The sequence below is a fragment of the Apteryx rowi genome, unplaced genomic scaffold, assembly GCF_003343035.1.
Source record: "Apteryx rowi isolate R43461 unplaced genomic scaffold, aptRow1 scaffold_240, whole genome shotgun sequence".
NCBI lineage: Eukaryota > Metazoa > Chordata > Aves > Apterygiformes > Apterygidae > Apteryx > Apteryx rowi.
Window position 1 is genome coordinate 776,597 of NW_020448753.1, and position 17,464 is coordinate 794,060.

The 17,464-nt window shown below is 41.1% G+C and overlaps 1 protein-coding gene across 3 annotated transcripts in view; it reads right to left on the bottom strand.

The window, feature by feature from the left end:
* Positions 1 to 17,280, bottom strand: part of ISY1 (ISY1 splicing factor homolog) — a 23,926-nt gene extending 6,646 nt beyond the window's left edge. For 2 of the 3 annotated variants that reach the window (XM_026066420.1, XM_026066419.1), the window contains exons 1-8: positions 17,192 to 17,280; positions 15,617 to 15,707; positions 8,512 to 8,563; positions 6,753 to 6,818; positions 5,052 to 5,094; positions 4,771 to 4,883; positions 3,954 to 4,071; positions 2,914 to 3,036 (exon numbers count right to left, since the gene is read on the bottom strand). In XM_026066420.1, coding sequence (XP_025922205.1) covers positions 2,914 to 3,036; positions 3,954 to 4,071; positions 4,771 to 4,883; positions 5,052 to 5,094; positions 6,753 to 6,818; positions 8,512 to 8,563; positions 15,617 to 15,707; positions 17,192 to 17,195 — 610 coding nt within the window. In that variant the 5' untranslated portion in view covers positions 17,196 to 17,280. Of the gene's footprint in view, positions 1 to 2,913; positions 3,037 to 3,953; positions 4,072 to 4,770; positions 4,884 to 5,051; positions 5,095 to 6,752; positions 6,819 to 8,511; positions 8,564 to 10,094; positions 10,118 to 10,278; positions 10,360 to 15,616; positions 15,708 to 17,191 lie in introns of those variants that run through there. The other variant, XM_026066421.1, reaches the window with a different exon arrangement.
* Between the last annotated feature and the right edge of the window lie 184 nt (positions 17,281 to 17,464).

Consider the following 17,464-nt stretch of genomic DNA (forward strand, 5'->3'; position numbering starts at 1 on the left):
TCCAAGCTATGCTACAGGACACAGCTAATATTTCCTTATTTTTCCTCCTTCCTTGTCCTATAACCTAACCAACGAAGCATGATCTCCAACACATGAGACAAACTAACATTCAGAAGGGATATTTATAAGAAATGGATGACCAAACCAAGAGCTGTTAAGTATTGACAGCAATTAGATTCTCAACTTGTAATTATTTAACAAACCACTTCCTTCTCAGCTTTGTTTACAGCTCTTTCTCTAATTTCAGAGATAATTGTGTACAGGAAGGAACACTCAGAAATGACAAAATCATTCAAGCAAAAACTGATTGTTTTATCTACTGTGTTCACCATGGAAAAGCCTGCCTAGGGTTCCTGCAACAGAACCCTTTCTTATGGAGCACTTTGAGGATCTGTCTGCTGTTGAAGAGTCAGTAGAAGAGATTATAAAACAAAAATATGAACCAAACAGTAAAAAAATTAGCAGGATCACACAGTGTTCACCAGAAGATCTAAAGGAACTATTTATGAAGCAGCTGAGCTATTAAAAGCAGCGCATGACCTCTTGCTTAAAGCTACACAAATACCCAAAGATGGCAAACAATGCTGAATTTTAAAGAGGGTTTCAGGAACTAGACTGATAATTCTGATGTCTTTACTGGGCAAGTCAGTAGAAACAAAACTAAATTAACAGACACATGGATAAATATTACTTACTGAGAAAGCATGGATGTGGCTTTCAAAGGGAAATTATAAATCTGTTGAAGTGGGTAAGTTAATACAGGTCACCTGAATTACAAAGAGGTTTTCCAGAAGGTTCCCTCAAAAGCTCTAAGAAAACTAGACAGCTTTGTGATAAGGAGGAAGACCACGGTATGGATAAATAATTAGATGAAATTCGACAGCTAAGTGCAAGAACATGCACATGGGAAAAAACAGAAAGTCTTAACTTCAAAGTTCATCATCACACCTGCTTGATCCCATTTACTACTCAAGGAGGAGATCTTGGATCACCTACAAAACATGTAGTTCAATGCTCAGTATCAGTCAAAACCAGATTGAACATTAGATAATTCTAGAAAGGGAATAGGGAAGATAATTGATAAAATACCATTGTCATTGTAGATAAAAAGTCCATAGCAGGCCTACGTCTTAAATGCTATGTGCGATCATCTCCACTCCTCATTTCAAGAAACAGTATAATTGGGAAAGGTTCAGAGAATAGTGACAAAGTTTATCAAAGATAAGAAATTATTTCCATACATACACAGAGATTGATGTGTACATAAAAGTAGAGCAAGACTCTTCAGATCTGGGCAAGAAACAAGTGTTTGGGGTGGAAAGGAGAAGGTTTAAACAAATCTTTAATGGCATGGGGAGGGAATCACTGTTTATAGTCTCCTCCAACACAAAAGCAAGGGAGCATCAGTCCACCTGAGCTTAGATTTGAAATTAACCTAAGGCAGCTATTCTTCAAAAGACAATAAGCAGTTAATCTGCCAAACTCCTAGTAGCCACATCATCTTGTGGCAAGAAGTATATATGGACTTAGCGGAAAGAAACCCATGAAGGGTTATTAAATACAAAATAACTACTCTGGCTCAAGAAGATCATGAGCCACAAAAGGAGGCTGGGAAAGAACTCAAATACTATTACATATACTTGCCTGTCTCCCCTAAACATTCATCTTTAGCTTATGTTTATTCCCATATACCTACACTTGTTCCCATGGATTTGAACAGGATTAAAATGCATGCATCTGAATTTCAAGTCCCATCCCTTAACTACTCATCATAAGCATTGGGCCACTGGAGCTGAATTTTTAGGCAACACTGAACTAGATAAGCCTATGCCTAACCCAGAATATCCTTTCCACTGTATTCCACTCTTTTCATGTCTGTAAAGACTTCCCCCTTTTAGGGCAGGCACCCACCCACTACTGTTTCCAGATGTTATCAGATGAGCTGGACCTGGGCAAAAGATGAGATTGGAATGAGTGTGCAGAGTGTGTAGGTTGGAAGTGAGAGAAGTAACTAGAGGAAGAGCAAGAAGGACCAAAGTAAGGGAGACCTGATGAGATTGCTGCTGCTTCTCCACAATCAGCTTTGTTATTGAACACTATGGGGGAAAAAAAACACATCTGGTTCAAAAGATGCATTTTGTTTGGACTTATGACAGTATGGGATATCAAAACAAGCATCAAATCCTGTTATTTAACAAGATAAAGCTCTGTATAATTTTGCGCTGCCTGTTTTGGAACTCTAAGCCTCTACTTGGAATTAGGTCACCCCAAGAAAGAGGGTGCTAGATCCAAAATCAAAATTTCAAAAGGACATACCATGAAGAACTGTGCAAGCTGAGAAATGATGTGTCATGCTGTAAGAACTGCTGTACAGCTTGCCAAACATAAGCCACACTAGCTAAGAGCATACTTCTAAGAGGAAATAAAAACCATACTAACCAAGAGTAGCGAAGCTAAAAAGGCACTATTTCATGACTATTTACAGACTTCCTCATAATCAATTACTGCAGCATAGTTACTTCCTTTAATATATTGTCAAAATAATGAGCCATAGAAAGTTATTTCCCTACCGCTTTGTAACTGCAGAAAAAGAGAGTGTCCTAGGTACATTTGAATTAACGAGTCCAGCTGGCAATTTAATTTTTTCTGCTCTATGCAGCTAGTCACTCTGGATCAACAAACAACATGTTTGTTTGTATAGAATTGCAGTGGAATTCATCAGAATTTAATTATAGCTATAACTACACACAGTGTCAGTTTTAAGGTGATCTTAAGATCTTCATTATCACTGCAAAAAGAGATGAAGAGTGGCTTTTCTCTACATTAGAGGTTACCAGGATATTCTAATGTCTACATACCTAATTCTAAGTAAAACTAGATGCCAATTTAGGCAGGTTATTGAATCTCACATACCCTTCCTCTCATGTTCTTGTTCCAGTGGCTCCAGAATACCATCATCTTCATCCCTGTAGCCATAATATTCTGCATCGATGGATTTCATAAGCTCAGCACGAGTTTTCCGGGGTGGTGGGAGGGCTGCGGAAAAAAAAAAAGAAAAAAAAGGGAAAAAAAACCACATAACCATCATTCAACCAGCTGCATGACAGCTTGCTATGCATTCCTGGTTCTCATCAACCTCACAGTAACTACAACTACCTCACTAGGCTAATACCCAAAATGCATGACCTGAATTACTGTCAGTGCCAGAAGTACTGATATTTTTCTCTAGCCTGGACAATTTAGATAGTTTGAATACATAGCCCTGATGCCTCAGGTTGTGGCAGTTTCCACCTTTGGGCAGTTCTATGCTCCATCATGCCTTTTTTTGTACTGGTGTCCCAGTATCGAACAAGACATTAGTCTTATGAAAGGGACTAGAGAGGTGTCCCAAGCTCCCCCAGATCATGCAGTACTTCCCATCCTTTTTTCTTTGCAGATAGCAAATAAGAAATAGCTGATTCTGCAGGTCTGTCTCACTTTCAGGTCCAAGTATCTGCCACTCGTTCTTGACAAATCAATAGATAAGGTTTTATCTACTTTCATCTAGTTTTTCCTATTATGAAAGCTGATTCCTGCTTCAAAATTACGTTCAAACTTTTTTTCCCCTCCAATCCTGAACTCACAGGATACTAATTATAACTTACCATTAAAGTTAACCTGTTGTGATGGACAGTTTCTATAGAATATCAGTCCTTGCTATTTTGAAGTCATGGTAGAAAACACAGTTTACTTTTTCCTACATTTCTTTAATCAAGTTGCAGACAGCCAAAGGTGCTCTTTGCTCAAAGAAATAGCATTTAATGAACTATTTGTATTCAGTGTTTCATTTAACTGATCTAAGGCATAGGCCCAAACATTCTCTTACTAACATTCACCATGTATTGCAGTAGATATTTTACACAAGAGATACTACTGTGCAACTTCAAACCTGGAAAAGGTTGCTGTTTACTTACGCTCCTTTTCGAAAAGTTCTCTAACACCTGGTAAATCCTTTGCAGCTCCAAAATATTTGTAACCTCTGTTTCCTGGAACTTCTTTCCCTTCATGATCTAGCATTTTAGGTCCAATTCTCTAAAAAATAAAGTTAGAGATTTTAAATGTTATTTCTCTTGAATCTTGTATTTCCTATTTTCCTGGGCATGTTAATAGATTGGGATAGGAGAAGGGAGATCAAACCACCTTACAAGTAAAATGCCCTCATAGCTCAGTTTTATGCAGGTCTCTACTTTTATCAGAAATTACACAGTTAAAAGGACTGTGCAAACCATAAAGTGCCTAACCGGATTCACCTTGACAACACATCTATATTTGTCTTATTCCCTCTATTAATATGTTCAGGTATCAGATAAACATGCACTACTAAGTCTGACAAAAAGCATACATTTGATGATTTGGCAACTGAGAGCTAGTCTCATTATTTCATTTTCAGCAGTAATTAGCTGACCTAACTAGAATCATTTTATAGACTCATGCACTACTGAATATAAGAGCCACACTTTGTGATGTGTAAAATTAAAACATTGTTGCAAACCCTGAACAGGAAGTTAAGACCACCTGAACATGAGTTGCAAATGAAAAGCCAGACTTGCTCATCTTGGAAACAAAATATTTCTTTTAACATGATCAAAATTTTTGGGGGGATGAATACAGTTCATCTCTAATAAACACTGGCCAAGTAATATTTGCTAAGTGAAATGCTGTACAGACTTTTCTCATCAGTCACTTTAATTGCAAGCAGAGCAACTAGGTAGTACACCAATCCACACTTACAGCATAATCGGGACCTCCTAGCTCCTTTATCCTGACTTCCCAGTGTCCCTTCTCCCTCAGCAGCTTGTTGATTTCATCATTCAGGTCCCGAATTCTGAATTCACCTAACCCAGCTGTTAGGAAGGGGAAAAAAAGAGTTAATCAGCTTGCTAGAGGCACCAGAACAACTTCAGAATTGGCGCAAGAGAGACAGTTTAGTGCATACAGTATGTTGTGATTTTTATTGTAACTGCTTAGGACTGAAGTTTTGTACAAATGGAATGTAATTAGAAAAACCTTACCATTCTGAATCTGTGCCACTTTCTTGGAAATTTCCCCAATGATCTAGTGAAACACGAACATACAAAGAAGTGAAATCTCCTCTCTCTCTCTCTCATAAAAAAAAAAAAAAAAAAAAAAAAAAAAAAGCCAGAAAACTTAGAAAAAGGTCTTCTCACATTCTTTTGAACTAGAAAACAGACCTGAGACTGTCAATTTCAAATATCCATAGAGATTTTATTCACACACAAATATTGTACCTCAGAGGCTTAAAATACAAGGAATTTGTTTTATAACTGTAATAATAAATAATCCATTTCCTAATAAAGATATCCAATAACTTCATCTCTGGCTTATCAGGCAAAGAAGGGCACAGAGGAGTATCTGGGGAACAACAAGCCAATCAGCCCCATCACAGTCCCCAAGAAGAGTCTGGATCAAATCCTCCTGGAAGACACTTCCAAGCACATGAAGGACCAAGAATTGGGAACAGCTAGGATGAATTTAATACAGGATAATCATGCCCAACCAACCTGATTGCCTTCTAGGATGAGCTGACAGGCTCAGTGGAGGAGGGGAGAAATGGTGTTTACCTCGGCTTTAGCAAGGCTTTCAGCACCATTTCAGTACCAGAAAACTGCCTGGACAGCCAGGCTCAAAGGGTTGTGATGAGCAATACAAAGATCAGCTGGTAACTAATTACTAGCTGCAGCCCTCCACAGGCAATATTATTTGAAGTCTCTAACAGCCAGGATGATGCGACTCAGTGCACTCTCAGAAAGCCCAAAGATGACTGCAACTGGAGGGTGCAAGGCTGCTGAGAGACCTTCATGGGTTGGAGAATGGAATGACAGGAGCCTCATGAAGAAATAAAGGAAAATTCAAAGGCCACATCTGGAACAGAATAAACCCATGCAACAGTACAGGCTGACTGCTGAATGGTTTGAAAGCAGCTTTTGCAGAAAAGGATTTGGGTAGACAAAGAAGTTGAACATGAATCAGCAATATGTCACTGCAGCAAAGGCGGCCAACTTCATAATAGCCTGGATTTCCAGCAGTGCAGCCAGCAGGTGGAAGGAAGTCACTCTTCCCACGTATTTGCCAATTGTGAGACCACATCTGGAGTACCATGTTCAGTTTTGGGCTCCCCAGTGCAGGAAAGACACTGACACATTGGAAAGAGTTCAGGAGAAGGCCACCAACATGGGGGGGAAGGGGGGTGGAGAATGCAATGTTCAAGAAGAGGCTGAGAAAACTGGGTTTGATCGGCCCATAAGAGGGGAAGAATAAGGGGATATACTTTATTGCTGTCTTCAGCCACCTAATGGAAGGTATAGAGAAAACAGACTCTTCTCAGAGGTGCACAACAATAGGACAAGAAGCAATAGACAAGTTGGACCACGGGAAATTCTAATTAAATTCAAGAAAAAAATATTTTCATCAGGAAGGTGGTCAGACACTGGAACAGGGGCCCAGAGAGGTTGTGGAATTCCAGTCCTTGAAGGTGTTCAAAACTTGGCTGGACACAGCCCTGAGCAACTGTATGTGACTGGATCTGCTTTGAGCAGTGGGGTGGACTACACGACCTTCCAATCTAAATTATTCTATGATTTAACTGTAAGCATACAGGACAAGTCCAAAAAATTTAGCACTTCTATTTCAGACAGCTTGTTTACAAAAGTTCTACCTACTATAGAATTAGAAAAATCTATAGCTTGCATTACCTGTCGCCTCCATTTCTCAGCTTTAGGCAATTCATTACACTCTGATGCAAGGAAAGGTCTTCGCTCCTGTTCAACAGAAAGCCACATACCATAAAGTTTTAATTTAGCATCATAGAATACATTCATAGCACTTCATGCCACCTTTACACTGCTTGGTTAACCCCAAACTATGGCAACAAGCTTCAGTGCCTGCAGCTCCCATCAATGTTTAGTAAGTGAAAAAATGACTTTTTACAGTCCTGCCAAATTAAGCTGTCACAAAATATAACAATCAATTTAAAACCATCTTATTGAAAACAACCCATCACCTGTCTTTTCAAATCTTCCCACAATCCTCTCTAATAGAAATACAAAAATTTCCTGATAAAAGTTTAGGACTTTCCTCATTGCTACTACCTAGGTGCTATAATTTTTCTTCAAGATTATTTTCATTTGAGTTCTCCCAACTACAGTTCTTCCAAAGCATCTTTTTCACTATTAAAGTCTTTTCCCCAACTGGTTTGCACTCCACTGACTGGTTTACACAAGCTATTACTTTATCTTACCTCCAGGCCTCTGGATATAGTTATTTTGTCCCTTCTTATTCCTCAGGTACCTGTACAGCTTTTCCTTTTATACATTAAAAACCTTCCTTGATACACCAGGAGTCCTACTCCATCTTATTCTCTGGTTGTTCAAAGACCTTTTTAGTTACAGTTTCCCCTAACTAATTGTTTTTCACTTTACTGCTTCATAGTGCTCTCACTTGTGTTTACAGCATCACTTCTTAGAGATGCAAACATAAGACACTTCACTGTATTTGCAAATTCCTTTGTCACTTATCCAGAACTAAAAATTTTAAACCTGTCCAAAAAGGTTGTTGGAAACACTCTGATACCTACAAAAATATTCTTGCAATTTGAGTTACACTGCACTGAAAAATGCACAGGAATATCCAGAGAGTGCCTAAGGTTCCATATAGGTTTAGGAGTGCTATTTATTGCATTGTAGTTTTGTTTTGTTTTTTAATTATAAAGTTGCTAACTCCATTTTAGTTCAATCTAATGCCAATCTAAAGAAAATAAAACATCTGGGGGCCAAGTTAACTACATAAAAAACGACAATTATGAACAGATGCACAGATATCATGTGTTTGGCTAACGACATGCCAATGTTGTGTCATATTCAAGCCTTGAGTTCAGAATGATCCCGAAAGTACTCTGTTTAATGGTTACTATTTTGTGAGGATACTACCAATGACTAAAAAGTTATGAAAAGGACTTCTCTAGCTTTTCTGGGAAGAAATTCAAGCAAACCCTGTGATTATAATCAGTAAAAATAAGTTCATGTCCATCAATTTGCATAGATTTTTGCAGAAGGAAATAACTTAATTCTCAAAAGTCATCTTCATATTCTTTGTCTTCTGCCCAGCAAAGTGATACTGTAGTTTTAGAAGCTACTAGGTATTCTACCTATAACATTAAATAAAGATTTAAGTGATGTTCAATTTTCACTTTCCTCTCAGCAGCCAAGCCAACATCCCTCCCAAATATGTATTTTTAAACAAGTTATTTGAGGAAAATACTATTTACAAATTTTATTTTGCATCACTGTCAAAGAGTCCCTACTTCATCTGCTTTCCAGATGACTAGTCCATAGTCTTGTATGATAGCTGTATCTGGTACACAACCTTTCTGGAAGCTGTCATACAGGTCTGTAAGTGGTTTGCACTCCACTCTTAATTACAGCTAACAAAGCTTTAATTTTTTTTACATCGTACCTTAACCTTTCCTTCTTCAAGCTGAGCTTGACGAAATCTTGCCAAGGCCGTCCTAAAGAAAAGGAAGGAAACAAGTTTACTTTTACACAACTACATTCCAATAGTAGCCATTTGTGCTCTACCTGTTTATTATTGACTTAAGTACAGTCTGTAGAAAAGCCTAGACATATTCATCAAATAGCTCTTCTGGCCAGTGACTTATTCAACACTAAAGCATCCCCAGTGGTTACTTTCTTACATCAGTAAAAATCCTGTTATTAGATTCTTTCACAATTAGACAGCTAATTAATATTTCTATTTAGCATACTCCAGCATGTTAAAAATCATCAGCAAAAGGATGTCACAAATTATAAGCACAAGCACAAGGTTTACATATCTTAGCAGGGGATACATCAAAAAGCAAACAGAAAACTCAAGAGAAAAGAGCGTCAGTGAAAGAAGGGCTGAAGTTAATAAACAAGTTTTTTTAGCATTACTAAAATATTTCAAGAGATTCTTACAACTGAGCAGACACTACACAGACTACAGCTATTTAATACGCAGCTTTATTAATTTACAAAGTATTTAATAGTTAAAGTAACAGAAGACAATTGAGAGAGTATTTAATAGTTTTTCTTTAGCAGCATACCTGTACCCAGCATCTAAGCCAGTTATCTATGCCCCATCTGTTTTCATGGAACAGAGAGGCATTTCCAGAAAGAAATTCACACCATCCAGTTCAGTATCCAAGATGCACACGGTGGGACCACCATAAGAGAGCACTTCACAAGATACCTAATAGCTGTAGTCTTTTTGCTCTTGAGTTACTATTATGAACTCGAGAAACATTTTTCGTAAAAAGAATAAGCATGAGATAAACACATGAGAGAGTATCTAATCTAGTAGTTTTAAATATGTGGTCTACAAACCACTTCAAAAAGTGCTTAAAAAAAAGCAAGCCAATACAAAAATAAAGCTGTTAAAAAACACTGACTTAGTCCAAGCCACTCTCCCAAGCAAGAAGAATTACACTTAAACCAAAGCTGACAGATGCCTGTTCCAGAGACGCAAACTGCCTAAAACCATAATGGGCCATGAGAATATATCACACTGCATTTATTGTCAATTAGAACAGCATCACACAGTGCAGCTATGCCAGCTCCAGGACACAGGCTACCTTGTTCACAGAGAGCTGGTATCTCTCCCAACTCCACTGTCTTCTGACTAACATAACACATGCAAGTAAGCGCTGAAAAGCGTTACCAAACTCCCAGTGCTTCAAAACAGGCTGAGCACTGAGTGCCACCGGGCAAGCACGGCCCTGTGGACGTGAGTCACTGCAGACAGAGCACAGGTGCCTCAGAAGCCAAATAAAGGCAGAGTCTCGGCGGCGCGGGACGGTGCCACACGCGTGCTCACGCTGCCTCCGGGCTAACGGGAGGTAAAACAGGCTCGCTGAGGGACGCTGCAGGGCCGGAGGGCTCCGAGCAGCCGTGGGCAAGCGCTGCTTCTACGAAGGGACCAGAGCTGGGGGTGCCGACACGCAGCGGGCTGAGGCCCCGCGTCAGGCAGGGAGCCGTCGCCCGCACCGGCGTCCTACTTACATGGCCTTCTCCGCGTTTCGAGCCTGAAGGAGGGAGACAGACAGACAGACAGACACGTTATTACCCAGGGCCCTGGCAGCGCCTCACAGCGCAGCCTCCCGCCAAGGCGCCGCTCGCTGCGAAGCGCCTGGGAGAAGGGAAATGGAGACCGGGAGCGGCCCCTCGCCCAGGCCCCGGCACTCACCATGGCTCCGACCGCGCCGCGCCGCCTCCCCCGCGCCGGCCACCACCGCAGTCGTCGCCGCCGCAGGAAGGCGCAGCGCGGCGCCGCCCCGGAAGCAGATGCCGCTCACCCGGGAAGTGGAACCGCCCCGCACGCCCACGGCGGGCAGAAGCAACGCGCGTGCGCGCTCCGCCCACCGGCAGCCGGGGCGGGGCCGTGCGCCCCGCCCCCCCGCCCCCCCGCCGACTCCGTTTTTCCGTTTGCTCCGTTCGCCCCGCTTGTTTTTCTAAATGTACCAACTCTGCCGCCAAGGCAGGAGAGCGCCACCGCCTGCCCGCAGCGCGGGTGGCGGCTCAGGACACCGCCTTGCGCAGGCACCTCGGCAGGGAGCCGGGTGACGGGGACGCTACAGCGCGGGGACGCGCGCCCACGGAAACGCCCCTTCCGTCCCTGGCTCCTCACGGCCGTCTGCGAGGGGGTTTCACTCTCCGCGAGGCGGGCGGGCACCCTCGTGCCTCGGCGCTTCCAGCCGTGCTGGAGGCGGCCGCTGGGTGCGTGTGGGCGCACACGCGTAAGCGCCCTCGCAGGGGCTGCACGGCGCCCCCCGGCTCTCAGGTGGCGCCCACCAGAGCACCAAAGAGGTTTCGGGGGGGCCGGGGGCCGCCGCCGCAGGAGCCTGCCCTCGGGCAGCCCCTGGCCACGCCACACAGCATCCGAGTAGGAAAACGTATCTCCCCTGGGGGCTGTATCGCTGGAAAAGCGATGATGAGACCTAATCCAAGTTCAGGTGCCACGTAAGGGACACTTCCCTGGCTGCAGGGGCGCCCGCGCCAAGGCCTGGCTGAGGCGGCCGCGCCGCTCCCGCCCCTCGCGGCCGCACAGCACCTCTGCGGCGGGAGAGCGGGCGGGCGGGCGGGCGCCTCAACCCACCTCGCCGCCAGGACGCGTCAGCGCATTTCGCGAAACGGCGGAGGCAGCGCGAGGACAGGGCACGGCTGCCAGCAGCTCTGCGAGGTAAGCCTGAGGTCTCGCCTCTGCCCTGTGCAGATCCCAGGGTGCTTTAAAAAAAGTTGCTGGACCTCGCCGAATTCCACCTAAAGTAGCTATTATGATATTGAAACCCCTAGTTAACTAACATCATGCTAGGAGAAGAGCTGTGGATTTCACTCCTCACTCAAAACATCCTCTAAGAAATTACTGCAGGTAGAAACTGAAGATCAAAATCTAATAATAAATGGTCAATGGGAGTTAGGCACCTAATTATCACTTATGCTTTGATGGTCTCCCTCACCCCCAGTCTAATACTCCCTTTGCTCACATTAGAATTGCATTAGCTCCTCTGTACAATATTTTGAGAGATGTTACAGAAGTATTATAAACCTGTACAAAAACCCCTCAACAATCCCATAATAAAATTACCATGGCACAAAAAGCATCAAAGAAGTCTGATTACTACAAAAGCTACATCTGAAAAATAGGCAGTAATGCGGTGAATATATGCATATCTCAACCTTAAATTAGCTAGACTGCTTACCAGCAGCAATCTAGCTGCCGCATTAAATTGCTGAGAACTTCTCCATTTTACATCTATTTCTTCATATTTTCTCACTGTAAAAACATAGAATCCAGGACACAACTCCATTACATGCTACTAATAGTGAGGGAGCAAAACTTTTTTCAACATGCACAATATACACACACTCTGCATGAAGAGAGCATGCCTATTTCATACCTGATAATCCTCTGTCAAACCTGAAATTCCACCTCATTTGCTGAACACTGACATACACCCAAAAGAATTCTGAAGTGGCTGCTCAGATGAAACTGCTCACCTGTGCCCACACATACCGAGCTGACTGAACACCCTGTTCATTCAGAGGTAACTGTAACAGAATGCCTCCATGCACCTGGAATTATAAACTTACTACTTGGCCAAATCAGTTCAGTAGAAAGCAGCATTTATTGTCAACAGACAAATTACATCTGTGAGTTTCTTATCATATTTCTTTCCAAAGATGCCAAAGTTATTCACAGGGTGGGAAAATCTGTATACTTCTGCACCTCATCATACACCAAGAACTGATCAAACCCATTATGTGGTATGATTATATACACTGTCTATCACAAACTACAGTTTGTAAAAATAACTCTACCCATCTGAAGACTGCAAATTTCCAGATTGCACATCAGTATTTCTAAAATGTATTGCCTTCTAAGTAACAGTTTCCTTTCTAAATAACTGGACTTAAAGGTATTGCTTTGTTCTCCAATAAAAACGTGTTGCCAGATACAGACCTCATTCACAGTTAGGAGAATACACCTCTCATATATAGGTTTGAGTGTATTTAACAACAGATAAATAAGCTGATTTTTGCTTTGAACAGCTTAATGGAACCAGTACCTGAAATTCAACATATCAGAATATACTGAAAGGGCTCCAAACACAATTAGCTTGCCTGGCTCATGCCTTTCAAAAAACTTGCAATCTAAGTAAATCATGTGTAAAATTTGTAATTCCTAGCTACAAAATTCTGTATTATACAACCAAGGTAAGAATTATCTTTTTTTTTTTTTCAGTCTTACATAAAACAGTAAAATTTTCTGTTGCTAATTTGAAATGCAAGAGTTTGTCTTGAATACTTTGGATGTTATCCAACATAAAACCTGGTTTTAACAGTTTCTACAGTTGTTCATATTAGCCATTTCTATGTGGTAGCATGTTAAAAAACTACAAGACACATTAACATCATTTTACCACATTCAATTCTCTTCTTACTCACTGGGACCCTTCAGATGTAAGTGATGGGGATACACGAGAAATCCAATGCTTATCTCTGCAGCAGTTACTGTTACTGCAGCAGTTTCAGTTTACAAAATAAAAAATTAATAAAAGGCAATAGAAATTACTTTTATACTCTTCCGTATGCTACGTTTCTCTGCTTATGAATGGAAATATACCTTTTTGGAGGCATTTCACACATCACATTCAAGACCTCCTGCATACCCGCAGTATTGCAAAATACATATTAAGAAACTGGCACACAGAACAGAACCCTCTTTTTCATCCAACATGGTCCACAATTTTTAATGGGAACATCCATACAGATAAATTCCCACAGCATCTGAAACCTATGGCGTGCCTTATGAACTCCAAACACCAACAGATTTTCCTGTTGTCCAGACTTCTGTGGTCCACTGACCAAAGCCTTCTGTATTTTGCTCTGCATAGACTGCGCATTTCATTGTCAGTGCAACAACTCAACCAATCCTCTACAGGTGATCAAGAAACCACATTAGGAAGACTCATTTTCAGTGAGGATCTATTCAGGGACTCCCCTACAATAAAATGTCCTTTTCCAGAAAATGCTAGCCTTTCAGAGAACCCACTCTGTAGAACTTAAATATACACTGATCTTTTTGCCTTCCTGATACATATAAACCACCAGATTTATTAAAAAAAATTACACTAGTTTGTCATGGGTTTAAGCTTTAAAATCAATTGAGAGATGTCTTGGTTTAGTGAAAAAATCTAACATGGAAAAAAATGAAATATTAAATTTGATTTTTCAGAGTCTCCACAATTTCTAAAATCAGTATTTGCTCATTCACCTCAAGGTTAACTTTGAAAAAACTGACACTTTAGAACATTGATGCTGCTACTTCATGACATCTTAATTTACAAGTAGCCCAGCCTTAATCCTCATCTGTTAATTCTAGCAACACATTCAAGTGGCTACAAGGGAGCAGATGATGCTGAGTTATGAGGTAGCCCAAGCCATCCAAAATAAACTCAAAGATTAGAGAAAAGTGGTTATCAGCCATCAATTGCACTCCCAATGCACAAATTAAGTCTGTCAATTCACCTGACCAACCCCCCTCCCCCAATTCATAAACAGAAGTCTTCTCCCAACATGTATGTGCCGATTCAACTGGTGGCATGTGGCTTTTCACTCAACTCCTGCTCAGGCTCTGGGCCTAACACACACAGCTCATGCTAAGGCCTGGCTTATGCTGGGAGCAGCACCACTAGGCTAAAGTGAGAGCATGACGTATGCCAGATACACGAGGACAGAAATAATGAGATCTGCTATCCCTCCAAGTTCTGCAAAAGAGTAAATGCTGTGTAGTTTCTGGTAAGATTGAAATTCTTTAGGATAAACTAAACCCTTGCCCAGGACCTGAAATGACCAATAGGGATGGTACAGCCCAAACGCCAGAGGAAGGTACAAATACTGTGTCAGCTCCCCCAAAGAGCCCGTGAAGCGCACCCACCAGCTGCTGCGCTGCTGAGGCTCTTGTGCTTCCCCGTGTAGTTCAAGGAACACCACCATCCTGACAGAGGAAGGTTGCACACTCTCACCGTCTGTTAGGTAACTATGTTGCTCATAAGCACTCAAACTAAAGAACTAACAATTTAGGCTAGTCTATAGAGAAGAGAGTAACCCCTTGTTGCTTTTTACCTAATGAGCTTGCAAAAATAAAGTTTGTTTCACACAGTATGCTGTCCTGTAAATTTGAGAGATCACAATGAACCATGACAGGAGCAAAAGACATTAACTACATTGACAGCTGCAGAACTTAAAGCAGAAATATTTGTAAGTATTCCAATTAGCCAGTTTACACACCTTCAACTTTAAACTGTTCTCTACAGAAAGATGTCTAGGAAGAGTTATCTTCCTTAAAATGTTTTTTTTCCTTTTTGAAGTTATATCATAGTTCATACTTCTTACTTTTGAGATCCTGTTTTCTTGTTTAAAAAAAAAAAAAAGTCTTAAGAGAACTATACCGCTTTCCAGTCAGAGAAAAACGGATCAGTAAGACTAAAGCAACTAAGCACCAGAATTTTAAGAAACAGTAACTGTGGGATCTTCATAACCCTAAGTTTAAGCTGCTAAACTCTACAGGAACAGAAAAATAGACTGTGAAAGTCACCAGGAGTGCAGGTCTTTAATACAGCATTTTTTAAGCCACAGGTTCAGTGGCTTAAGGTTCAGACCTTCAGGTCTTTGTAATCAGAGCTTCAACTTTTATCAGTGTTTAACTAAGATAATTGTATTTGAAGACTAAGTTAATTCATACTGATCTGCCACAAGGTTTCACAGAGTATGCTATCTGTACTATCCCAAGACAACCAACTCACTTTAAGTATTTTGGCAACTGAGTCTAAGAGTCAAAGTACATTCATGCTCTACAGGCAGCTATGTGAAGCAACAGCCAAACAAACAAGAAAAAAGAAAAAACCTTCAGATCTCTTCCCTATCCCTTAGTTCCATGAGGGAAAATGCATTGTTCTTCAGCATATAGGGTGGGCAAAAGGCATCTCACTAAAGAATCATGACAAAATTGCAGTAACACTCACCTGTCATTTGCATCTCTACATCCCACAGACTGGGCAGATAGGAATACTTGGATTTCTTTTCTGCTTAGGCAAAGCAGCACATGAATACTCTCTGAAAAATGAAGTGGTTGAAATTAAGAGCCTTCTCCCAGTTGACTGTGTTTCCTTCTGTCTTTGCAATATCAACTCAATCTTTCCAAAACCTGCCGAATTTTTCAGGTCAGTTGCTCTCAGTCAAGTGATCTGAGCTCTGGTGACACCACAGTGTTAACTCTTAGCTCAGAGAAGGAGGGGGGAAGGAAAAGGAAAATGCTTAGTACAATGGCTCAACTTTTATTGCAGGCTTCGAACATTGAACCCCAGGCTGAAAAATTCAGTTCTTTGTAAGTCACTATTTCATTAAGCATTAACTCTCAATTGCTGCAGCAGCCTACTGCAGAACAGTAACAATCTGATCAGAGTTCCCCTAATAAGAGACAGTAACTACTACCACCAGTTTTCTTGGACATGCACATTTTAGTTATCAAACTTCCTGAAACATGATCAGGAAGTATGCCTGCTTTTACAGTTTCACAAGCTCCCAGTAAACACTCACCACTGGTTTTCTGGTCTATCAACTCATGAGTTCTTACTATCTTTCTATACTTTTCAGTGTCATTTATCTAATCTACTATGGTTGGCTGAAAACAAACAGGTACAAGAAGTTTGTGGAATACCACTAATTTCAGGGAAATTACTGCAGGATTGCATCACATTTAGCAGTCTTACTAGAGAGAGGAAAAAGAAAAGTGAGCCTTAGTACTACTTTACTACTTAACTGGTTGATCAGAACACAGATCAAGACAACTAGTAGTAGTGCCAGATTCGTTTTACGCTAGCATACCTGCAAGTTAACAGTCTAGTATTTTTCCTTTCCCCAAGAGTTGGGTACGTCTACACTTAGTTAACCATGCTAACATTACAGGCAACTGACTGATGGCATAGGTAGCCTGTGAAGAACACTTTGGGACTTGGAAGTAAGGCAATCCTTTTGCTTCCTTATCTGTGAAGACAACATGACCACAGGATACAACTTCTGATCAATACAAAAATCTTTGTTCAGTTTTACCTGCTAGATCTCTTTAGAGACATCTTGGAGTTCATCAGGTACCCCAGCTGAAGCTGCTGTTAGTTGCTTTTAACATCAGATGTACAAGACATTAGCAAAATTCAAATCACCCTGGACTACTTTCTACAACTGTCTGATTTGTGAAGCACTGATCAGGCAAGTATTCCTGCCCTGATAATATTTTCTTAAAAACCAAGATTTACTTCTTCAGTGGATCTGCTCATGATACACACTGTGCTCAGTGTCAGCTCCCTTTTCATCTGTGGGATTTGAATTACTGTTTACTAACTCTTGGTCGATCAAGCTACTTAGCAGGACAGAGGGAAGCTGAACATACTGCACACAGGAAGCACTTTAAATACTAGACATTTTAATGATAGTTCTTAGTGTAATGACATGTGAAGGGTGAAGTACTGCTAGCAGATCACTAAACTACTCCAGATCTACTATTAGATCTGAATCAGACTGTACCTTAAACAGGTACTTACTCATGTGTCTTCAACAGATTCAGAGTGAAAGTGATGCTTTAACCGCAAGCAGCAGAGATGAAGCAGCAAACCCAGTGTGAGAACACAATCCACTCACATGAATATGTGCAGAGAAGTAAAGGACTGCATAATGAATGTATTTTGGAGCTTGATGCTACAAGATGGAAATTTAACATAAGACAGTACAAAAGAAAAGTCCAAACTAAGCTTTTACACCTCCACATACCCCTTTTTAATATGTTATTTTGCACTGTGTACATGAGAAACAAAAAT